General features: G+C 40.3%; 1 protein-coding gene across 1 annotated transcript in view; it reads left to right on the top strand.

The window, feature by feature from the left end:
- Positions 1-25,717, top strand: part of vapal (VAMP (vesicle-associated membrane protein)-associated protein A, like) — a 36,885-nt gene extending 11,168 nt beyond the window's left edge. Inside the window, exons 2-6 of the mRNA XM_061978904.2 lie at positions 11,746-11,898; positions 18,074-18,177; positions 18,399-18,479; positions 24,676-24,867; positions 24,932-25,717. Coding sequence (XP_061834888.1) covers positions 11,746-11,898; positions 18,074-18,177; positions 18,399-18,479; positions 24,676-24,867; positions 24,932-25,093 — 692 coding nt within the window. The 3' untranslated portion in view covers positions 25,094-25,717. The remainder of the gene's footprint in view (positions 1-11,745; positions 11,899-18,073; positions 18,178-18,398; positions 18,480-24,675; positions 24,868-24,931) is intronic.
- Positions 25,718-26,179: the final 462 nt, after the last annotated feature.

The raw sequence follows: 26,179 nt of genomic DNA on the forward strand, positions 1-26,179 counted from the left end.
GCGTTGTCGAGACACTGTTGGTTTTACGAGCAGAGGAGCATGTTCGGCAGCGCACCATCACAAATTACTTACAAGCAGACACAGTGTGTAGACAGAAAAGGGAGAATGGATGTATTTTGGCTTAAAAACTAACGATAAAGGTGAAGTTATAACACTGAAACGGCCACAGGAAGAGGTGCTTTAAAACATGGCTAGCGAGTTAGCGGCTAATGTCCATCCGCAATCGGCTGTGTTTTAGCTTCTTCTAAATCGCTACCGTATTTTTCGGACTATAAGTCGCAGTTTTTTTCATAGTTTGGCCGGGGGTGCGACTTAAACTCAGGAGCGACTTATGTGTGAAATGATTAACACATTACCATAAAATATCAAATAATATTACTTAGCTCATTCACGTAAGAGACTAGACATATACGATTTCATGGGATTTAGCGATTAGGAGTGACAGATTGTTTGGTAAACGTATAGCATGTTCTATATGTTATAGTTATTTGAATGACTCTTACCATATGTTACGTTAACATACCAGGCACATTCTCAGTTGGTTATTTATGCCTCATATAACGTACACTTATTCAGCCTGTTGTTCACTATTCTTTATTTATTTTAAATTGCCTTTCAAAGGTCTATTCTTGGTGTTGGGTTTTATCAAATAAATTTCCCCCAAAAATGCGACTTATACTCCAGTGCGACTTATATGTTTTTTTCCTTCTTTATTATGCGTTTTTGGCAGGTGCGACTTATACTCCGGTGCGACTTAACTCCGAAAAATACGGTAATCCTTGCCTCCATGGCGACAAATAAAGTAAGTTTCTTACAAGTATCATCCCTGCAGGACGAGGAATAGCTAAACATGCTTCACTACACACCGTAGGAGGATACAATAGCTCACCGGCATCACAATGTAAACAAATGCCATGGGTGGATCTACAGCTGACACCCACTGTAATGATACCAAGTACAAGAGCGTATTTAGTCATCAATATTTTTTATCGTCACAAAATCTTTTTTCTTTAAAAAAAAATTCATATTATATTCATAAACTCAGGAAATACGTCCCCGGACACACAAAAACGTAAATTATGACCAATGAATGACCCTGTAACTACTTGGTATCGGACCGATACCTAAATTTGTGGTATCATCCAAAACTAATGTAAAGTATCCAAACAACAGAAGAATAAGTGTTTATTACATTTACATTTTAACAGAAGTGTAGATAGGACATAATATACTACTAAAAGACAAGTTGTCCAGTATGTTCACTATTTTATTTAAGGACAAAATTGTTCTTTGATTGCAATAAAAAACATATGTTTAATGTATCCTAACATTTTTTTTGTTAAACTAAAGCCAATAATGCCATTTTTTGTGGTACCAAAATATTGGTATCGAGACAACCCTAGTACAGATTGGTGTTCTATCGCAGTGTTGTGCAAACGTGTTTCGCCTTGACGTAGAAGCTATCTTATCTCTTGCCATAGTTAGCTTTTACGGCTAATACCGAAGCACGCCAATGTGTTACTATGATAGAAAGAGTTCCTCAGGGTTCGCTCTTACAATAACAATGTCGCTACAGTTTGATTATTACACAGGTTACGGAATATAAACAAAGTATTGTTGGCGGTTTTTGAATGCATTTTAAAGTTATTTAGAGGTAGAATTGATTGCTCTCATTAGCTGAATTGCTAGCCACCTAGAACAAGTCGATTTTTGAATGTTAGAATGCACAAGAAAAAAAATATTTTGTCTTGTCTAACCCTAACCCCTTATAAAGATTGTGAACGATAGGCAAAATTGTATAAAAAGTGCAGTTACCCTTTAATGTGCTGTATTTGGTGCCGGTCTGTCCTACACTACAGTTAACATAAACGCTCAATTTAGTCCCAAACAGGATTGGCTTGTATTGTTTATTTTCACGTTTGGGTACAAAACATTACATTCATTACATAAAGGTCAAAGTGGCAGTGTGGTCCGTTTTGCTTTTGAAGTAAAACTAAAAACAGACGTGACCAAAGTAGAGCCCCTTGAACACGACTTGGATTCCCTCAGTTGAATTTTTAAGTTCTCCACTGACAGCCGGAGCGATACTAGCGACTCTGTGCTGCCTGGTAATCTGATAAATGCACCTCCTCATTTCACCTCACCAGTATTTTCTTTCTAAAGGCTGAAATATACTCTTGCGTCACGTAGTTTGCGTCCTACCTGAAGGCGTCTTGATTTGTTTACAGCTCTTTCGCGGGGTATGGTGCATGACTTGTAATTCTCCTCCAAAACACAGAGTGGCAGTTTCTCCTGAAGGAGCAACCACAGCTGCCGTTGACTAGATACTGACCTTCTTGTAAAGAATGATGACAACCGCAATATTGTCTTTGTTTGCACTGGAACTAATCATTCAGAATCATCGGTTTACTTCAATGGGCATTTTAGTCATGAACCAGAGGGAAAGACGTTTGTGAAGATGGACTGTGCAAGACGACTGGCAGAAGACGGGTGAATTTGTAATACTTTTCGGCCGTTCGGTACATGGGACAAGAGAGAGATATGTACCGTATTTTCAGACTATAAGTCACAGTTTTTTTCATAGTTTGGCCGGGGGTGCGACTTATACTCAGGAGCGACTTATGTATGAAATTATTAACACGTTACCGTAAGATATCAAATAATATTATTTAGCTCATTCACGTAAGAGACTAGACGTATAAGATTTCATGGGATTTAGCGATTAGGAGTGACAGATTGTTTGGTAAACGTATAGCATGTTCTATATGTTATAGTTATTTGAATGACTCTTACCATAATATGTTACGTTAACATACCAGGCACGTTCTCAGTTGGTTATTTATGCCTCATATAATGTACACTTATTCAGCCTGTTGTTCACTATTCTTTATTTATTTTAAATTGCCTTTCAAATGTCTATTCTTGGTGTTGGGTTTGATCAAATACATTTCCCCCAAAAATGCGACTTATACTCCAGTGCGACTTATATGTTTTTTTCCTTCTTTATTATGCATTTTCGGCCAGTGCGACTTATACTCCGGAGCGACTTATACTCCGAAAAATACGGTAATTGAAAATAAACAAAACTGTTTAACCGTTGTAACAACCTGCTGGTTTTTAATGTTTACGTTCATGTGTTATTTAAGTTCAGAGTCCTCATGTTTTGTGAAAGTACCGTGCCTGAACGGTGATTGACGGAGAATAAGGAAGTGTTGTGTGTGTGAGAAAAAGATGTGTGCGCACGAGAAAGATTGTGTCGGAATTGAACCTGTTAGCACAAGATTGGCAATAAAAGTTAGTGTTGTACTTTTTGACTTCTTAATAACACAGCGAGCTGAAAATCAAAACATTCAGTCATCTTTTTAAATAGCGAACCGAGATATTAAGTACACAATATCAGTGTGCATGCAAATGTTCAATTACTGTTGTTTTCTTTCATGCAATGATTTGTTTATTTCAAGAAGAATGTCTGCTCTCCTGTGCTCATGAACCCTCCTTGGCAAAAACTGACCAATCACAGCTCTGCGGTCTGCATTGCTGCTGATGCAAAGCTATCATTTTTGGGAGGTGCATGTCAGGGTCTGCGGGAGGCAAGACTGGGTCGTTTACCCAAGCTAGATAATGTGAGGGTATTTTTTTTGTGGTAGGTCACATGCTGTCAATGCTCCCTGTGCATTAATCAACTCATCAGATTAAATTAATGCTAATGTCCGGTTAAATGAATGAAGTCATCAGACTGGATGCATTAACCAAACAGAAGCAGAGCAACACAGGATTGTTTTATTGATGTCCTTTGCTTGCCAACCTTCCTCAACATGCTCATCAATTGAAATGTAACCCAATCATGCACCTATTCCATTAGCAGCCTGGTAGCCTTCTGATCAATCTGCCTATTTCTTCTGTGTTGAATGGGACATTTAGCATGACAAATGTTTGCCAAGTAACACGAGCTGAAGGAACATGTCCCCCTGGCAGACACCGAGCTAAATCGGTCTGGGCTGCTGCAAGCACTGCTTTGCCTTGTTGAGGCTCTGCTGGGATTCCTCCAGCAAGGAGAGGGGGGCAGCCCCTCTCACTCCTATTTTTAGACCAGCAGGATGGGCCCCCGGGGGACCCGAACTTGGCTTCCATGCAGCAAGATGAGCCAAGGTGGCATCTCAGGGTTAGGTAATAGATGGAGGAAGTGTGGGCGACTGTGGTGAACATACATGCTCACGGTCTTACTTTCACTTATGATGTTCACACTTTTTTTTTTTTTTGCTACAGGCAACTTCTTCTGTGCTTTTTGGCCGTTGTTCATGCTGGGCTCTTCTCTACTCTTTATTGATGCGTGTCCACTGCCAAGTGTACCTCTAATCGCAAAAATAAACACCCCTGCTAACTAGGGTTGTGCGATATAGACAGGGTTTTCCCTACATGTATTGATCGTGGCGTGCAGTCACAGCAAGGTAAAATCAAACAAATTAAATTAATATAGTGTCACTCCCTACCAATGGGCGAAGATGCAAAGAAAAAGGCCCTGCTTTTGATACCGGGGGTTTGATCAATATGAAGATTTTTGACCACTGTTTTGTAGGGGTGTAACGGTACACAAAAATTTCGGTTCTGTACGTACCTCGGTTTCGAGGTCACGGTTCGGTTCATTTTCGGTACAGTAAGAAAACAACAAAATATAAATTTTGGGGTTATTTATTTACCAAATTTGCAAAATCTTCCACCAAAAATATTTTTCTTAGTGGAATATTTGATGTGAAGTAATGGGAACATTGGATCGGTCAATAATTCACAATAACATTGATTTTGATTCAATATTATGTTTTGAGCAAAACAGCTTTGATTTATTAGGCAACATTGCAACTTTTTCTAAATTACATTTAACCTTTCAGCTTTTTTATTTCACTTTTGTTATGTTTTTGTTTATTTTAATAGTATTTTTAGAATGTGCCGTGGGCCTTTAAAACATTAGCTGTGGGCCGCAAATGGCCTCTGGGACACACTTTTGACACCCCTGCCATAGATAATAAAAAATTAAATCTGATAAATCTATGGATAAAAAGCAGAGCCTGGCGACGCATGCGCGTTTATCCTAACTCTCTCGCTCTCTCTGTCTCTGCCCCTCCCTCACAAATGCTTCTGCGCACACAATTTGTTTTGTTTTTAACCCCTTCTTAACCCTGAACGTACATTGAAAATACACGCAACCCTAACTCAAAATGCCGGACATTTGAGGCATTTAAGAAACTCCGCCCTGACAGCTCCACAAAAGAGGACATGTCCGGTGAAAAGAGGACATATGGTCAGTCTATCGTAGCCCGTTAGCTGCTAGCATGCCGTGTGTTGTGCCTCGGGGTGCATTGTTTACACAACGTGCGTTACGCTACTTAACATGTCCGTGTGGAAACTCGTTCGGTACACCTCCGAACCGAAACGGAACCCCCATACCGAAACGGTTCTATACAAATACACGTACCGTTACACCCCTACTGATTTGTGATCACAGCCACAGGTAGGGATGGTGTTTGTTAAGAAATGATCGATTTTGATGCCATTATCGATTTCGATGCCATTATCGAACCGATTACTTATCGATTCTCTTATCGAATCAAGATGTGTATGGAAAAAAACACAACACTTGGTTTAACAAAAACTCACTAATTTTTTAAGGAAAAAATTGAAAATAAAATAAATACTGTTAGTGCCCCTTTAAGTGGGCCACCTAAGAAAAATACATGCAGGGAAAATCCTGCCATCATTTGTATTATTTATTAGACAGACCTGCAAACTCTGGAGTGGTGTAGGCCACAAGATAACGTTAACGTTATCAGGCACATACAAAAAGGCTAACGTTATTGTTACCGTTAGTCTCACTAACATTACTGCAGTCCTGGTTGACATAAGAGGTAACGTTATTTTAGCCTTACAAGTGAGCAGATATGGAAATGAACCGGCAACAGTTAACGTTAGTTACTCACCGGCACTATCACTGGGAATGCAGGTTGAAGCAGAGGAAGAGGGGCGTGCTTCGTCATCTCAGTCGCTGCTTCTCCTCGTGTCGACACGTTTCTCTAGCCTTTAGGTTATGTACGGCCTGAACCTGTTTCAACATGTTTGTTATACTGCTCCCCTTACAGAAAAGCGAAGCCTGGCAATAATTGCAGATAGCCATTTCCTCTTTGTATTTCTTAGTAAAGTGAAGCCATGCTTTGGAGCGTTTTTTCCGGTCCATTGTTGTTGCTGCTTCTGTATCTGCTGCCGAATGACTGAGCTACGTCATTTCCTGTGACGGGATTCGTTCCCAGGGATTCGAATAAAGAACCAAATCTTTTTCTTTACTATAGTGGCTTCGATAACGGGAACCGTTTCTCAAAAAGGGATTCGAATCCATGGAATTGGTTCTTTTCTTATCGAACAATCGGGAGAACTGGTTTTCGAACATCATCCCTAGCCACAGGAGAGTTACCTGGCATCTTCAAACTGTTTTGGTCTGGTGAGAGGCATTAATTCGCTGAAATAAGGCAAGTTGGAAGGGAATGAAATTCAAAGCAGTTGCCTAGCAACCAGAAGCTACAGCGAGAGTTTGAAGCTGTTTTTAAAGTGCTTAAGACGACAGAGTGATATAAGTTGACAGGCTCAAACCTCAGGTTGATCTCTGAACAACAAGCTACAAAATTGTTGAAATAAACATGTTGCAGGTCTCTAAAGAAGCAACTGCCGTTAGCGAGCTGATACGCGCTGCTGAAGAGGCACTGATGTCAGCGAGCTGCTGCAATGTCAAAATCTAGAAGAATAACTCAGATCTCGAAACCTTCGGTGTCATCTGAATAAAATGAGTCTCTGGACACAGGACACAAGGGGAAGCAAGATTTGATGTTGAATACAGGACACGAGGGGAAGCAAGATTTGATGTTACAAAAAATAGTCGATGACCTACAAAATGCAAGATTAGATTACAAAGCAGACTTTGAAAGAGTAATAAGAGCACCAATTTACACAAATACATGGGAAGATAGCATGGCCTCGCTACTTGCTAATGAGAAGTACAAAAATTAGGAAGAAAGTATGATTACAAAGCCAAATGTCTTTTTGTGAGAATATTTCAGCTTCAAACCGGATGTGCAATATGAGCCCATCAACACGGAAGAACGAGCAAGAATGTCGTAATGGCAAAAAAAAAAAAAGACAATCCGATCTATGGTTTTTCCAACTGGGGGTGAAATATGCACCTTAAGATGTTCAATATTTATTTAAATTACATTTTTGGTTACAGAAAGGAGTCTTATTTTTTTGTTTATCAGAATCTTCTTTATTGGCCAAGTATGTAACACACAAGGAGTTTGACTTTGTATTGTTTTGTTATTTGTTGTTTAGGCTAGCAAAGTTATTTACCTTCCAGTACACAGTACAATGGTAATAAATTATACGGTGATGAAAAATTGGGTTGTATCATTTTAAATTACTTGCATTATTATCATTATTGTATTTTAGGATTACATTATAAACACTATAGTTTATTATCAGTTATTTCTTAATTTTAAGAGAATGATGTATAGGCATGGGAATCAAAAACCAGTTCTTGTTCAAATTCCTTGGAATTGCTTGCCATTTTTTCAAACGATTCTCTTAACGATTCTTGTGGGTGGGGAGAACAAACACTCTACAGTCTGGCTACATTTAACAAGAAAAGATAGCAACAGCGCTACTTTTATTAATTGCAAGGCTGCTATTTGGTCAAAATGAGTACATACTAGCAATATGCTAAAACGTGCGTGTATAACCACATCTCAGTCATGGCCACCCGCAGTGTCACGCCTTGCGTCTTATCTCCGTCAACGTGTGAATGTGGCCTTTTGTCAACGCTCACCCAGCTTAAAGCAGCCCGTACAGATCCTTTAATACCTGCAGGCACAAACACTCTATTCATTCTACAACATTTTTATAACACTTTTTTTATGCAATACAACATGATGGAAATGGAAATGATCAAAACGTCAAAAGTCAAAAACCTTTATGAAATGTTTGAAGTCACAGTTTAACTTTTTTGCCATAGAAGCACAAAAATAAGCAAGCCGCTTAGTTAAGCAATAAAACACCGGCCTCATTGTATGGCGTTAATTTAGCCTCCTTTGTGTTTCCTCACAATTTAAGCACTTCCATGTTGAATAAGCAGTCTTAACATTCACTCGTGCATGATGTGTATCCATGCTAAACACCATGTTACATATTCTGACTTAGATTGTGGAATAGAAAGAACATTCATTAGATCTAGGGGTGTAACGGTACGTGTATTTGTATTGAACCGTTTCGGTACGGGGATTCCGGTTCGGTTCGGAGGTGTACCGAACGAGTTTCCACACGGACATATTAAGTAGCGTAACGCACGTTGTGTAAACAATGCACACCGAGGCACAACACACGGCATGCTAGCAGCTAACGGGCTACGATAGACTGACCATACGTCCTCTTTTCACCGGACATGTCCTCTTTTGCGGAGCTGTCAGGGCGGAGTTTCTTAAATGCCTCAAATGTCCGGCATTTTGAGTTAGCGTTGCGTGTATTTTCATTGTACGTTCAGGGTTAAGAAGGGGTTAAAAACAAAACAAATTGTGCGTGCAGCAGCATTGGTGAGGGAGGGGCAGAGACAGAGAGAGCGAGAGAGTTATGATAAACGCGCATGCGTCGCCAGGCTCTGCTTTTTATCCACAGATTTATCAGATTTTTTATTTTTTATTATCTCTGGCAGGGGTGTCAAAAGTGTGCCCTAGAGTTTCCACACGGACATATTAAGTAGCGTAACGCACGTTGTGTAAACAATGCACACCGAGGCACAACACACGGCATGCTAGCAGCTAACGGGCTACGATAGACTGACCATACGTCCTCTTTTCACCGGACATGTCCTCTTTTGCGGAGCTGTCAGGGCGGAGTTTCTTAAATGCCTCAAATGTCCGGCATTTTGAGTTAGCGTTGCGTGTATTTTCATTGTACGTTCAGGGTTAAGAAGGGGTTAAAAACAAAACAAATTGTGCGTGCAGCAGCATTGGTGAGGGAGGGGCAGAGACAGAGAGAGCGAGAGAGTTATGATAAACGCGCATGCGTCGCTAGGCTCTGCTTTTTATCCACAGATTTATCAGATTTTTTATTTTTTATTATCTCTGGCAGGGGTGTCAAAAGTGTGCCCTAGAGGCCATTTGCGGCCCACAGCTAATGTTTTAAAGGCCCACGGCACATTCTAAAAATACTATTAAAATAAACAAAAACATAACCGAAGTGACATAAAAAAGTTTACAGGTTGAATGTAATTTAGAAAAAGTTGCAATGTTGACTAATAAAACAAAGCTGTTTTTTTTTTTCTTTCAAACTGTCATTGTTCAAAGCATAATATTGAATCAAAATCAATGTTATTATGAATTATTGACCTATCCAAGGTTCTGATTACATCAAATATTCCACTAAGAAATATTTAGTGGAAAAAATTTATATTTTGTTGTTTTCTTACTGTACCGAAAATGAACCGAACCGTGACCTCTAAACCAAGGTACGTACCGAACCGAAATGTTTGTGTACCGTTACACCCCTAATTAGATCACGAGAATAAATGATGCCGTTTCTTACTTTTAATAATATTAGTAAATTTAAGTTGAAAGGTAAGTCATGAGGACTTTCTGACTGTCAGGCTAATGGGAAGCAAACTCTTATCACAAGATGCTCAAGCAAGCGTTGTATGTGACCTCGTCCGACTCATGCCCAACATGTCTCTATTCAATTATTCACTCTCATCCCCTCCACCTAATCCACTTCTTTTTTTTACCTTCTATGCCAACCTTTTCTTCTTTCAAAGTAAAGTATATATTGCTTTAGCATTGAAATGCAATACATTTATAATACGTGAATATCTACCGTATTTTCTGGATTATAAGTCGCTCCGGAGTATAAGTCGCACCGGCCGAAAATGCATAATAAAGAAGGAAAAAATCATATATAAGTCGCATTTTTTGGGGAAATGTATATGATAAAACCCAACACCAAGAATAGACATTTGAAAGGCAATTTAAAGTAAATAAAGAATAGTGAACAACAGGCTGAAAAAGTGTACGTTATATGAGGCATAAATAACCAACTGAGAACGTGCCTGGTATGTTAACGTAACATATTATGGTAAGAGTCATTCAAATAACTATAACATATAGAACATGCTATACGTTTACCAAACAATCTGTCACTCCTAATAGCTAGATCCAATGAAATCTTCTTCCTCGGTGTCGCTTTCAACAACTCTGCCAACTCCAAAGGTAGACAATGCGCCGCTTTCTCTTCTATCGGTACGTCGCTTACGTCAGAGTCATCGTCAGTTGCAGTTCCAATTAAAGAGTAAATGATACCAAATTTCTAGGTATAATGATTGATGATAAATTGAACTGGAAATCTCATGTAAAAAATATACAACATAAAGTAGCAAGAAACACGTCAATAATGAATAAAGCAAAACATGTTCTAGACCAAAAATCACTTCATATTTTCTACTGCTCGCTAGTGTTACCATATCTGAGTTATTGTGTGGAAATATGGGGAAATAATTACAAAAGTTCACTTCATTCACTAACGGTGTTACAAAAAAGATCAGTTAAAATAATACATAATGTTGGATATAGAGAACATACAAATCTTTTATTTATTGAATCAAAGATACTGAAATTCCACGACATAGTGAATTTGCAAACAGCTAAAATTATACACAAAGCAAACTATAACCTGCTACCCAAGAATATACAACAATTCTTCTCAAAAAAAGAGGAGACATATAATCTTAGAGAAAAATGTAATTTAAAACATTTGTATGCACGTACAACACTTAAAACCTTCAGTATATCAGTATGTGGAAATAAATTATGGAATGGATTAAGCAAAGAAATCAAACAAGGTACTAATATGATCCACTTCAAGAAACTCTTCAAACTTAAAGTGTTTACAAAGAAGAAGAACCTTGATAAACATTCTGAATTTATTTCATCCATCTATTCTTTCATTCTCAAATAATCTTACTCATCTCATCATATGAAATATGACTTACTTCACCAATTTTTATTTATTTATTTATTTTTATTGTGATTACTTATGGAGTATATTGTGAATAAATTGAGAACAGGAAGTGAACAAAAGTTTTAGCAACTGTTATGTAAAAGAAAAGGGGTAGGATTAAATAAGCTCTGCTTCTTCCTACTCCTTTTCGAACATGTTGAAAAGAGAAACTGGAAATTGTGATGTATCATGTTGTATGCTTGCATGTTCGAAATAAACTCAAAGTCAAACTCAAACTCAATTATTCCAGCCTTTCTGAATCCGAACAGGATGCAGTATATGATTTCCTTTTCGGTGCCATTTTTGTTCAGCCCTTCTCAGTTTTTATAAGTTACCGCCAATGATGAAATGATCAATTTTAATAGGTACGGAAGTAGTAGCAGGTAGCATCTTTTTTTTCACAACATGACCCGCCCCCGCCAAATTTTTATTGGTTGACGTGTGTGTGTGACGATTGCTGATATACGTCTAGTCTCTTACGTGAATGAGATAAATAATATTATTTGATATTTTACGGTAATGTGTTAATAATTTCACACATAAATCGCTCCAGAGTATAAGTCGCACCGGCCAAACTGAAAAAAAACTGCGTCTTATAATTCGAAAAATACGGTAAGTGTTCATTCTAGCACATGTTGGTGCTAACCTCATGGTCTTTGTGTCCACCAGGTCCCTTCACAGATGTCGTCACCACCAGCCTCAAACTGAAGAACCCCTCCGACAAAAGAGTATGTTTCAAAGTCAAGACGACGGCGCCGCGCAGGTACTGCGTGCGGCCCAACAGCGGCGTCATCGAGGCGGGCGCCACCGTCAGCATCTCTGGTACGTTTCTGAGCTGGACTGTTAAGATTCCATATTCCAACTAAATCTCAACAACTTAAAAATAAGTATCAGAGGCAAAAAAAAAAAGATCCCGATTAATTTTTTCATGTCATCCGATCTCGATTAATTTCATGATTATTAAAAAAAAAAAAAATTTAAGTTTGATTGTCCCGTGCAGGATTATAGCGAGTACCGTTGCATCCCTACTGTTTACTAATGCAGTATCTTGTAACAGACATTCTGATTGAGGTAATACCGTATTTTTCGGACTATAAGGCGAATTTAAAATCCTTTAATTTTCTCAAAAATCGACAGTGCGCCTTATAACCCGGTGCGCCTAATGTAGGGAATAATTCTGGTTGTGCTTACCGACCTCAGAGCTATTTTATTTGGTACATGGTGTAATGGTAAGTGTGACCAGTAGATGGCAGTCACATATAAGAGCTACATGTAGACTGAAAGATGACACCAGTAAACAACACCAAAACCTTTATTTGTATTCCTTAATTACTTGTATACATCATTGTTTCTCACCAGTGCTTTGGCAAGCGGTGACCCAGATTGTGGAGTTTTTTAAAACTCAAATACTTTAGCAAATATTGAATACAATTACATTAAAGTGCTGTTTGAATTTGAGGTACTGTAAAATGTGTACCAACACATAAAATCAAGTTTAATGATTTATTTCAGGAACAAAATGATTTTTATCCACAAACTCTATAATGATTTGAAAATCGTGTCTGTATGCAGAGGTTTTTAGTACTGTATTTTCCGCACTATAAGGCGCACCTAAAAACCTCCAATTTTCTCAAAAGCTGACAGTGCGCCTTATAATCGGGTGAGCCTTATATATGGACCAATATTGAGCCACAACAGGTCTCGCAACTATGGGATGCATAACGTAGCCCCAGCCTCTACTGTAGCGTCTATTCTATGCGCCTTATAATGCGCTGCGCCTTATATATGAACAAAGTTTTAAAATAGGCCATTCATTGAAGGTGCGCCTTATAATCTGGTGCGCCTTATAGTGCGGAAAATACGATACATGTTATATCAGAGGATTTGAATTTTTGCAGACACATAAACAAAAAGTCTGGTTGAAAAATGTTTAGATATAAAAATACCTTTTTCTGATTTAATTAGTAGGTGTGTTTATTCTCCTAGTCGGGACTAATAAAGACTCCTGTGAGTGCCTGTAAATCTGCATTCAGGGCAGGATTACTGGTGCACTGCTGCAGACAGTGAAACTAAAGCCAGTCACAAAAGCCGCCGCTTCTTCTAAAAGATGTTATAACTTATGCTAGTGTTAGTCATATTTCTTTGTTTTGTTATTCTGGGTTGTACTTCCAGTTGTGTAAGGAGGAAGAGGCACAATGCTGATTGAACATTAATTATGTCGTGACAAGCCTGATTGGTGGAACGGGAGGCCGCGCACATACACGGACACACTTTCATACAAACACAAATATTCCCAGACACACACAGGATCACGGTCAATAGAGGTCGATTAATTTATCTATCTGTGTTGGCCATGCAATGAGGTCGCCACTTTTCCAGGTTGTACCCCGTTTTCAACCTGAATGCAGCTGGGATAGGCTCCAGCCCCCCTGTTATCCAGAGAGGGATAAGCGGTAGGAAATGGATGGATGGACGCACAAAATGGGTGGCGTGGCCCAGTTGGTAGAGCGGTCCTGCCAGCAACTTGAGGGCTCCAGGTTCAATACCCGCTCCCGCCTGTCATGATCCATGGCCCGGATCATGTTTTGTTATTTTCTGTTAGTTTTGGACTCCCTCAGTTCCTGTTTTGTGCATCTTTGAGTTTGCAACTCAACTCATTATTTTCACCTGCCTCTGATTGGTGTTCGGGACGCTCACCTGTCTCCCAAGGCATTATTTAAGCCTGCCTTTGCCGGTAAGTCGGCCTGGCTTCTTTGTTTGCTTATGCAAAACAAGGGGCGGCATGGCGTAGTGGGTAGAGCAACCGTGCCAGAAACCTGAGGGTTGCAGGTTCGCTCCCCGCCTCTTACCATCCAAAAATCGCTGCCGTTGTGTCCTTGGGCGGGACACTTCACCCTTTGCCCCCGGTGCCACTCACACCGGTGAATTGAATGATGAATGATAGGTGGTGGTCGGAGGGGCGGTTGGCGCAAATTGCAGCCACGCTTCCGTCAGTCTACCCCAGGGCAGCTGTGGCTATGAAAGTAGCTTACCACCACCAGGTGTGAATGAATGATGGGTTCTACATGTAAAGCGACTTTGGGTACTTAGAAAAGCGCTATATAAATCCCAGTTATTATTATTATTATTATTATGCGACAGTTACGTGAGTATTCCTTGTCTTCTAGCCTATGCTAAGTGTTAGCCTTAGCTTCGAGTGCGATCGGCACGATTTTCCTCTGGCTTGTTTTCAGTTTTTGGTACTTGTTTGAGTTCTACGAATAAATCATGTTCCTACCTGCACGTCCTGTCCGGAGTGGTCCGTCTGCATCCCGGGGGAACGAACCTTGCAGCAAGCTGCGACCCCCGCACGTAACACCGCCATCCGAGTCTCTGCCGTTGTGTCTTTGGGAAAGACGATTTACCCACCTGCTCCCAGTGCCACCCATACTGGTTTAAATGTAGCTTTAAGGTGTAGATGTAAAGCGATTTGAGTCTCTAGAAAAAAGCGTTATATAAATAAAATTCACCTCACACACTGGGCGCATCCAGTGATGCGTTTATAGCCACAAAAACTGCAACTACCAGGTCGACACACTAATGGGGTTCACACACAGCCAATCAATGTCATTAACAGCGTCGGAGCCTCTTGCTCTTTTGCAGGTTAGTTTATAGCAGCAGAGTTAGTAGAGTTAAATACTACACGCTAACTCTTATTTTGGCAAAACTAACGGGAACTACATACATTTACACCCAAACTGCACAATCACACTTTTGCTTATTCTATTGCAGTGGTTCTCAAAACTTTTTTTTTTTTTTTAACCAAATTCCACCTCCGGAAATACCTGGCTCTCCCAAGTACCAACATGATGACAAACATTTAAATACAGTAGCGTAATAAACCTATGTATCCATTAAAAATATGGCAGAAGTTTTATTAAAATAATGATAATGAAAATAATAGAATATTTAATATTCTTGGCCACTGTAACATTACACACGGTTTGAACAGTCACACTGTGTTTAAATATAGGAGAATAAAACACTGTACCCTAAAAGGGAACTGCAGTTTATTTTATTTTATTTTGCTTATCGTTAACAATCATTATGGGAGAAAGAACACGTCTTTTATTTTTAGGATCCTAAAGACGTGCTTGCAAAATGCGGATAATGGGAGTCACTTTTGTAGCCTTCAAAGCCCTCCACAACAATTTCAAAACCCTCCATCAATGTTTTATATACAGTACACGCTGCATGATGAGGTGCCGACTTCCGCCCGAATGCGGCAGGGATAGGCTCTAGCCACCCCCACGACCCTGAGAGGGACAAGCGGTAGAAAATGAACGGATGGATGGAAGTAAATATATAATGTAGCAACAGACACATTCATAACAATATGTAATATGTTCAATATTGACGGTATTTTGGTAATTTTATGTATTACCGGAATTTATTTCCTCAGCGCATTTATCTTTGTTTCCATAGCAGCGCACTTCTGACTTCCAGCAACAAATGTGTTCCTACTTCCGGAAACAGACGTGTGTGTTTGTATTAATGGCAGTCTTGGTAACAGACAACAAAGACAATTATTTTTTTGGACAAGTTAGTATTCACGACCATATCTTTTTGAACCTGAATATAGTGAGGGTAAACTGCTGCTTATAGAAGCGAGGGTGATACGTTGGAGCAGATGTAAGCCAAAAGATTGAGGTCGGCGTGACTTATTGTTATTAATTTGAAAGGGACAGTACAATTAAACATTGCTACCCATAGGTAACTGATGTCAAAGTACATGAAGCTTCTCGCCACAGGCTAATTTGCAACCTTTAGTCCCTGGTTAGGCTTTTAAAGAAAAGTGAAGAAAGGTGAAAAGCACATACAAAAGGATTAAGAGAAGTACAAAATTAAAAAAAACATTGAAAATAATAATTGGCCCCATTTGTCCATACTATGTCCAGTTCTCGTGCCACAAATTAATCCCGCATAACAAACACCTCCCCCCTCCCGTCCATATAACCCGCCAATAAAAATCAAACACCTGCACAACACACGCAGTCTCACAGCCCAAAGTGCCGTTCACCTCCCCAAAGTTCATACAGCACATATATTTCCCCAAAGTCCCCCAAGTTACATACACGCACGTACGGCAAGCGATCAAATGCTTGGAAGCCACAGCGTACTCACGGTACCGCGCATCCAACTCAAAGTCCTCCTGGTAAGAGTCTCTGTTCGTCCCAGTTCCCCACAGGCCAATGGTAAGTCCACAAAAACGGCCAAAAAATGAGGATCCTTCCATGCAGTGGCTCCGTAGCAAAAACACTGTGGCTGACAGGTGCTCCAGGTGGTGTGTGACGTCAATTTCCGCCCGGTCTGATAGCACTGGATGCTTTTTATATCCCCACATTCTATTAAATTACATTTTTAATATACTGTATTTTTCGGAGTATACGTCGCTCCGGAGTATAGGTCGCACCGGCCGAAAATGCATAATAAAGAAGGGAAAAAAGATATAAACGTAATGTGTTAATGATTTTACACATAAGTCGCTCCTGAGTATAAGTCGCACCCCCGGCCAAACTATGAAAAAAACTGCGACTTATAGTCTGAAAAATACGGTAAGCATGATTACTGAATACGCCTGTAACAGTTCATAATATTAGGTAAATGGATGACATAATAAGTATATATATACTCCTTTTCCCAGCTGAGCACAAGTTAATTGTGACTGTCAATATTTATTATATATATACACATCGATGGAGCCCTATGGCCATTACAAACTCATCTCCACAAAATGACAAGACGCAGACTCTGTCAGCTTCACAACAAGATATTTGTCTTTATTGGTGGTGATCTTAACAGCACATTGGGTGGGCCAGCGAGCTATAGTCTTTAATACAAACCATTGGTACATTTTCTTGCATTTTTACAGAATGTCTATGTAAGAAATGCCTTCAAAAGCATCTTAAAAATGGTAGCATCTCTTTAACTTGAGGGAACCATGCCCCCAAATGCCCCCCCCTAACCCTCTTTTTTTTGTTACCTCTCTGGGACCCCTGAAGTAATAGATTAGTGTTTTTCATACTTATGATTGTTCTGTTAGACTATTTTCACTTGATCAAACTTTTTATAACCATCCACACCGCAAAATAATACAATTCCCTCCCCACACCACATCCCACCTCCCCGGATTGTAAATAATCAATTGTAAATAATCAAATGTATATACTTGTTCTTATGCTTTCTGAGCTCACTATGGTCACTGCTGGCTGTACATATCCTACCAAGTCAGACCTACACTGTTACAATGTCCATTTCTCAGATATTATTGTTGATGACTGTAGTATGCTGATATCAACCAAACCCAACCCCCTCCACATCCCACCCCCCGGATTGTAAATAATGTAAATAATTCAATGTATATACTCTGATGATTAACTTGTGTGATGACTGTATTATGATGATAGTATATATTTGTACCATGAATTGATTAACGTGGACCCCGACTTAAACAAGTTGAAAAACTTATTGGGGTGTTACCATTTAGTGGTCAATTGTACGGAATATGTACTGTACTGTGCAATCTACTAATAAAAGTTTCAATCAATCAATTAATTCTGGGCCTCTAATTTTCCTGTATGGCTTTTTATTTGTATGGGTGGGAAATGGTCTTACATTATTTTCATTTTTGGTCAAATCTTAAATTTGACTTGTTGAAACCTGCAGGGACCCCATGTATTTTAAGATGTGTAGTGAAGCATGCTTATCTCCCTGCCCCCTTTTTTCATTTGACACAGTGGGGTGGTCTTATGTAGTGCGGGGCATAGGTGGTATCATGTTCAGGAGAAAGGAGGCCTTTTCTTTATGACAAGTGGGAGATGATGATTTATTTTTCATATTTGATGCTCATAAAAAGTCTCTAGGAACACGATTCTGTTTTAACATTAAAAAGTTACATTTGAATCAAATATTTTAACGCAATGAGTGACTAAAGAAACTTTGTGTTTGTCCTCCACAGTTATGCTGCAGCCTTTCGACTATGACCCCAACGAGAAAAGTAAACACAAATTTATGGTGCAGAGTATTTTTGCTCCATCCAACACATCTGACATGGACTCTTTGGTGAGAACCATGTCCTTCTTTGTCCCGACTGGCTGTGTTTGTCCACTAGAGGGCAGTACAAGCTCAGGCAAAACATACTTTGCATTTTTTTTAGGCACATATTTGTCACTTCCTGATTGTTTTGAAAGTTACTTTTTTGTTTCTCGTGACCAACACATTCCCAAAGATAACAGAAATGATGAACTTTCACGATGAATAACATTTGCACTTTTCTTTTTCAGTGGAAAGATGCAAAACCCGATGACCTCATGGATTCTAAGTTAAGATGCGTCTTCGAGCTGCCTTGTGAAAACAATAAAATGGTACGAAGCACACCTAAACACTATGGATGCTACAGTAGGACATTAAGAGCTTCAATCCTGTCAATGCTCCAATTAGAGTCTGAGAGCAATAAACTCCAAAACAACGTCCAGCTTTACCTTGAATAATTATTGGGAGTGCAAGAGAAAGTGGGAAAGAAAACAAGGCTCCCTTTGGCTACATGATCATTTAGAAGTATTTTAACTGAGCAGCAACAGAACCACTTGTAATTGTGACAACTGCTTATTCAGCATTAGTATTGTGATGTTAAAGTACCAATGATTGTCACACACACACACTAGGTGTGAGTTTGTCCTCTGCATTTGACCCATCCCCTTGTTCACCCCCTGGGAGGTGAGGGTAGCAGTGGGCAGCAGCGGTGGCCGCGCCCGGGAATCATTTTGGTGGCTTAACCCCCAATTCCAACCCTTGATGCTGAGTGCCAAGCAGGGAGGTAATGGGTCCCATTTTTATAGTCTTTGGTATGACTCGGCGGGAGTTTGAACTCACAACCTACCGATCTCTAACCACGAGGCCACCGAGTAGGTATATCATCATGTGTGGATTATACAGCAAGGTAAAACCTTTCACACCAACACCAACACCAACATTTCAAGCGCAGGTAGAGCTATATAAACCACTCTGACCTACACATGCAGCTACTGCCATCTTGTGGTGTTAATACAAACTACAGCATTTATTGCTAATGTTTCCATCCATCCATCTTTCGCTTATTCGAGGTCGGGTCGCGGGGGCAGCAGCCTAAGCAGGGAAGCCCAGACTTCCCTCTCCCCAACCACTTCGTCCAGCTCCTCCCGGGGGATCCCGAGGCGTTCCCAGGCCAGCCAGGAGACATAGTCTTCCCAATGTGTCCTGGGTCTTCCCCGTGGCCTCCTACCGGTCGGACTTGCCCTAAACACCTCCCTAGGGAGGCGTTCGGGTGGCATCCTGACCAGATGCCCGAACCACCTCATCTAGCTCCTCTCGATGTGGAGGAGCAGCGGCTTTACTTTGAGCTCCCACCGGATGGCAGAGCTTCTCACCCTATCTCTAAGGGAGAGCCCCGCCACCCGGCGGAGGAAACTCATTTCAGCCGCTTGTACCCGTGATTTTGTTCTTTCGGTCATAACCCAAAGCTCATGACCATAGGTGAGGATGGAAACGTAGGTCGATCGGTAAATTGAGAGCTTTGCCTTCTGGCTCAGCTCCTTCTTCACCACAACGGATACTGAAGACGCCGCACCGATCTGCCGATCCACTCTTCCCTCACTCGTGAACAAGACTCTGAGGTACTTGAACTCCTCCACTTGGGGCAAGAATGTTTGATTTTGTAAAACACGCACCTGATGACTCAATTTAGCATTTTTTTCCCCTGAAGATTCTTCCTTCACTGCAAAAAGTCAGTGTTCAAAAACAAGAAAAAAAATACAAAAATGAGGGGTATTTTATTTGAACTATGCAAAATTATCTGCCAATTGAACAAGAAAATTTGGCTTGTCAAGACTTTACAAAACAAGTAAAATTAAAGCTGCAAACAGCGATGGACGGGACCGACTTTGAGGGCTCAAAATCCAAACCATAGCAGTAATTAAAACTCTTTCATCAACTTTTAATCGGAAGGGTTCAATCTCTCTCCTGTGCTAATTTGAAGCCGACACGACAAACGTGCTCAGAGGAGATAATGTTTGAAAAAAGGTGACTGTTTTTACTCAACTTTTGTTTTGAAGGGGGAATTGCAAACTTCCTGTTGATTTTTGCTGGGGGTTGTCAGTGTATGAAATGTAGGTCTAAGTGAGACCAACACAGAGGTTTTTGTTTCATGTCTCTATGACATTCCTACTGGGAGGTACAGGCAGTTTTGTCTGTGTTTTCTTCCTAGGGGGCGCTAGAGCGCAATTTTGAGTTTTGGGGTTTGGTTTTTTGATTAGATCGCAATTTTCGCCAGTCCTGATGTGTGTCCAGTGAGTTTTGAAGCATGTTAAGGGGGTCAAATTACAGCTCAAAGAGGCGGCGGTATAATAATAATAATAATAATAATAAGAATAAAACGCTAGAAATTCAATAGGGTCCTGTGTCCCAAAGGGACATTCGGTCCCTAATTAGCTTACCTCAATGGACCCAAAACTACCTTAAAATAAGTATATTCTCACTAATAACAAGTGCACTTTTCTTGGTAGAAAAAAAAAAGAGACCCATTTGCTGAATATGTTGAAAAATATTCTTAAATTAAGTCAATCAATCAATTCCTTTATTGTCGTTGTCATAATAACACTTAAGTCATACATGAACAACGAGATTTTGTTTGAGCTTTGTCCAGCAGCATAGAAACTGCATCTCTCCGACCTCCTTCAGCCTTACTGCCCCACCCGATCCTTAAGATCAGCCGATCAGCTGCTGTTGACGGTCCCTGACACAAGGCTGAAGCTTAGAGGTGACAGAGCTTTCGCCGTTGCTGCTCCCAAGCTCTGGAACGACCTACCCCTGAGTGTTAGACAAGCCTCCTCTCTTCCTGTTTTTAAATCTCTCTTAAAAACATACTTTTATTCCATGGCTTTTAACACTGAGTGATATCCATCCTGCAATGGCGCCCCATAATACACCTGCTGTGATCCTGTTTTTATGTTTTTATTAATTCTATTTTAATTATTTATTTTTTATCGTGTTCTGTTTGTGTTGTGTTGTGTTTGCTCGGTACTCGTTTTATCTTTTAACCTGCTCATTGTACAGCACTTTGGCTACCCCTGTGGTAAATTTTAAATGTGCTTTATAAATAAAGTTGATTTGATTTGATGTGCAGGTTGACCATAGTCTACAGTTTAGCATTTTAGCATTGTCAGGAAGATCGCGATAAGAGGGGTGTGGGGGTGGGAACAGTCAGATGTCTGATGGGTGTTACGTTGATGTTGCAGCAATGCAATGTCCAGAGCACAATTATTGAGGTGGTGAAGAGTGAGGTAATAAGATGGTCCGGGGCAGCAAAGGGGCAGGCTGTTCATTTAGCAGTCTCACAGCCTGGGGAAACAGACTGTGAGACATTCTGGTGGTCCTGGCGCGAATCGATCTATACCTCCTTCCAGAGGGTAGCAGGTTGAAGAGGCCATGTGCTGGGTGGTATCTGTCCTTCAGGATGTTATGTACTCGCTTTAGGCAGAGAGTTGTGTACATGGCACTCATCTCTGGGAGTATCGTCCTTGTAATTTTCCCCCGCCGCTTTAACCACTCGCTGGAGGGCCTGTTGGTTGGCTTTAGTGCAGCTAGCAAACCACACTAAAAATCCGTAAGTGAGAGCACTGCTGATGGCACAGTTGTAAAAGTTGACCATTGATTGAAGTAAATGCTAGCGCCATTATCTTGACATAATGATATGCGCTCTGCATTACATTTCTTGATACCAGCAAACTTATACTAAAAACTAATTTATTGTTCTTAATGGAAAGGCAACAAGGCAACCGCTTGTTACTCTCGGGGTCTCCTAGCCGCTCAGGCAAATCATATTGTCTAAAAATGCATTTTTCCATCGACAACATGACATCATCGCACCAAGTGCGTGCTCTTTCAGTCAATTAATGCGCATATATACAGCCGGGCCCCCGGCCAACATTTTTTAATTGTAATTTTGAAGAATTTATCTGAATGTGCGTGAACTATTTCTGTTCAAAATAGTTTGAAATGTTAAATGTTTAAATATTAACTGTCAGTTTACTGTACTGTGCCAAGTGTACTACTATATGAGTACGTATTTTCTATTGTTTCATTGAAAATAAAACAGCAAAGTCCATTTGGCTGTCATCTGTTTTAATTGAGACACAATTGTGTCAAAATCATGATTTTTTTTTCATGCTTGAAATAAGAAATTATTACTTTGAAAAAGTAGTTTTATACTTGTGAGTGTTGATGACACAGCTTTGCAACAGTTGATATTCTAGTTTCAAGCATGTTTTACTCAATATAGGTCATCAAATCTCAGCAACAAGCTGTAAGATCTTACTGAGATCATTTAGGACCAAAACACTTGAAACAAGTAAAACACTCTAGCATAAAATCTGCTTAGTGAGAAGAATTATCTTATCAGACAGAAAATAAGCAAATATCACCCTTATTTGAGATATTTAATCTTACTTAGATTTCAGTTTTTGCAGTGTGTGCCTTCATTGTTTTTGTAGCAGTTGTTTTGAGGCATGTTTAAAAAAATAAATAAAAATAATGCACTTTGTGAAAGTCAAAGTATAGTATTTCCCGTAGTTGTAGTGGGTATCAGGGTTATCTCAGGGAGAGCATGTCCCAAATTCCAAGCTGCTGTTTTGCGGCATGTTAAAAAAAAAAAAGCACTTTGTGACTTCAATAATAAATATGGCAGTGCCATGTTGGCATTTTTTTCCATAACTGGAGTTGAAGTTGTTCTCTTATTTTGGAAAACCTCGTTTTTGATTGATTGATTGAAACTTGTATTAGTAGATTGCACAGTACAGTACATATTCCGTACAATTGACCACTAAATGGTAACACCCCAATAAGTTTTTCAACTTGTTTAATCAATTCATGGTAAAGTTACATTGTTTAAAGGGGAACATTATCACAATTTCAGAAGGGTTAAAACCATTAAAAATCAGTTCCCAGTGGCTTATTTTATTTTTCAAAGTTTTTTTCAAAATTTTACCCATCACGCAATATCCCTAAAAAAAGCTTCAAAGTGCCTGATTTTAACCATCGTTATATACACCCGTCCATTTTCCTGTGACGTCACATAGTGATGCCAACACAAACAAACATGGCGGAAAGAACAGCAAGGTATAGCGACATTAGCTAGGATTCAGACTCGGATTTCAGCGGCTTAACACTGTCTGATAAGATAATTACTAACAACTATGAACTAGGTTTACAGCATATGAAATACATTTGGCAACAACATGCACTTTGAGAGTGCAGACAGCCCATTTCATGCGCGCTAAGAACATATATTTTTCCACGATTTCAGCACTCAGGTTAACCATACCTAAATAGACACAAAATACTGCATTACACAAGACTACCCGAATGTACTCGAATGATTGAAAAAAATAAATGTTTTTAAGCTAAATTATTGGTAAACACAGTTTATGTATAATAATTTACGTAAAACCGCGAGTAATGAATAAAGTTTTCATCAATTAATATATTCTGTAGACATACCCTCATCCGCTCTCTTTTCCTGAAAGCTGATCTGTCCAGTTTTGGAGTTGATGTCAGCAGGCCAGGGAAGCTAGGGTCGATATTCTTCTCTTGATCATCTTCGGTGGCATAAGTGACGATAGAAGTGGTGTGAGTCAAGACATCCAGGGGGTTTAGCTCGCTCGTCTGCAGGAACAAACTGCCGCCATTGCTTGCCGTGCTACCGAGGTCCTTTGTCCCTTAATTGCTCACACACTCCGGCAGATTCAATGGGGGTCTGACGGCAGATTTCTTTGACTTTATCGTTGGAAATGCATCTGCTTTGAGTGTCGCAGGATATCCACACATTCTTGCCATCTCTGTCGTAGCATAGCTTTCGTTGGTAAAGTGTGCGGAACAAACGACTGACCATTTCGTCGGCTTTCCCCACACCCTCGTATTTTGAACAAATTTCGTCCAATTTCTTGCCACTATCGCATCTTTGGGCCACTGGTGCAACTTGAATCCGTCCCTGTTCGTGTTGTTACACCCTCCGACAACACACCGACGAAAGTGAGAAAATGGCGGATTGCTTCCCGATTAAACGCCTTTCTATTATTCCGAGAGCGAATAATAGAAATGCGTTTAATTCGCCAAAATTCACCTATTTAGAGTTCGGAAATCGGTTAAAAAAATATATGGTCTTTTTTCTGCAACATCAAGGTATATATTGACGCTTACATAGGTCTGGTGATAATGTTCCCCTTTAATGCATCCAGCGGGGCATCACAACAAAATTAGGCATAATGTGTTAATTCCACGACTGTATATATCAGCATCGGTTGATATCGTAATCGGTAATTAAGAGTTGGACAATATCGGAATATCGGATATCGGCAAGAAAGCCATTATTGGACATCTCTAAGGTTAATACAAACTACAGCATTTATTGCTAATGTTTGATTTTGTAAATGTAAACGCACCTGATGACTCAATTTAGCATTTTCACCCCCTGAAGATTATTCCTTTGACATGTGACAAGTGTGATGTAGAGTTTCCTCTGTCATGCAGAACGACGTCGAGACGAGCAAAGCTGCCTCCGTGACGAACTCGGCCAAGTCCGAGCCGTCCGCAGCCTCCGCGCCCACCGCCACTTCGGCTGCCGCCCTCCTGGACGACACGGAGATGAAGAAGGTGATGGAAAAGTGCAAGCGGCTGCAGAGCGAGATGAACAAGCTCGCTGATGAGAACCGGCAACTAAAGGTCAGACCGCCACACACTGGAACGTCGGGGCCGGTACTTGACGGCGTTTTGTTTGTCCCCACAGGACGACGGCACCAGGATGAGGAAGATGGCGCGCTCGGATCACGCCACATCCAACTCCGCCGGCCTCCTGGGCCGAGAGGCCGGCTCCGCCTCCCTGCCCTCCCTCCTGGTGGTCATAGCCGCCATCTTCATGGGATTCTTCCTAGGGAAGTTCATCTTGTAGCCTCGCGGCTGCTGCGCCCTCGAGATAAGCCTGGAAAAAAAAAAAAAAACAGCGAGAAGTCTTTGCGTTGACGTTTGCCATATCACTGCTAGTGTGGCCGACAGTGAACACACGTGTATTGCATCATCGCAAGGCGCCGCCCTTTTACTCACACGGTTAGCGCACAAGAAAGGAAGGCGACAAAAAAGCGACTTGCTCCCTTTTTTTTCAGGTCATGTGACAGGACATCAAAGTTGTAAACGGTCATGGAAGTGAAAAAATAACCACAAGCATTGATACTCTCGTGTTTTATTTGGAATGAAATGTTAACAGTCACGTAAATTGTTGTTTTAAAGCTTTTAAACAAAACCAGAACTTCCATCTTCACCGGATCACTTTGTTCCCCCTTTGTAGTTTCTACTTCTCTCGGAATGTTCACGTCCAGTTGGGGATATAACGGTGCCTCCTTCTTCTTGTACATTTGTCTCTACTTTACCCACCAATGCAGACTTTATATTATATACAAATCTTTATTCCCTCGGAGGCAAGTACTGACTGAAATGGGTCACCATTCTTTAAAATCCTGTCCCATGATATTAAAGCAATGAAAAAAAATAAAAATGAAAAACAAGTTTTGTTCCATAACAGTTCCCATTTCTTTTGCTTCAACTTCAGCTCAAAGGGAATGTTCCGCCGGACAAGAAAACAAGTAAATAATTGCTTTATTGTAGCTAAGGAGCACAAGATATCACAATGCTGCATTAAAGATTTAACTATTTGAAATGTGAAAAATCACTAACGTGACCACAATCTCAGGACATTCAATCCATCACAACTGGACTGGTTTTGTCTGACAACATGTTTCACCTCTCATCCAAGTGGTAGGGGTGTAACGGTACGTGTATTTGTATTGAACTGTTTCGGTATTGGGTTCGGTTCGGTTCGGAGGTGTACCGAGCGAGTTTCCACACGGACATATTAAGTAGCGTAACACACGTTGTGTAAACAATGCACACCGAGGCACAACACACGGCATGCTAGCAGCTAACAGGCTACGATAGACTGACCATACGTCCTCTTTTCACCGGACATGTCCTCTTTTGCTGG

The sequence above is a fragment of the Nerophis lumbriciformis genome, linkage group LG19, assembly GCF_033978685.3.
Source record: "Nerophis lumbriciformis linkage group LG19, RoL_Nlum_v2.1, whole genome shotgun sequence".
Classification (NCBI taxonomy): domain Eukaryota; kingdom Metazoa; phylum Chordata; class Actinopteri; order Syngnathiformes; family Syngnathidae; genus Nerophis; species Nerophis lumbriciformis.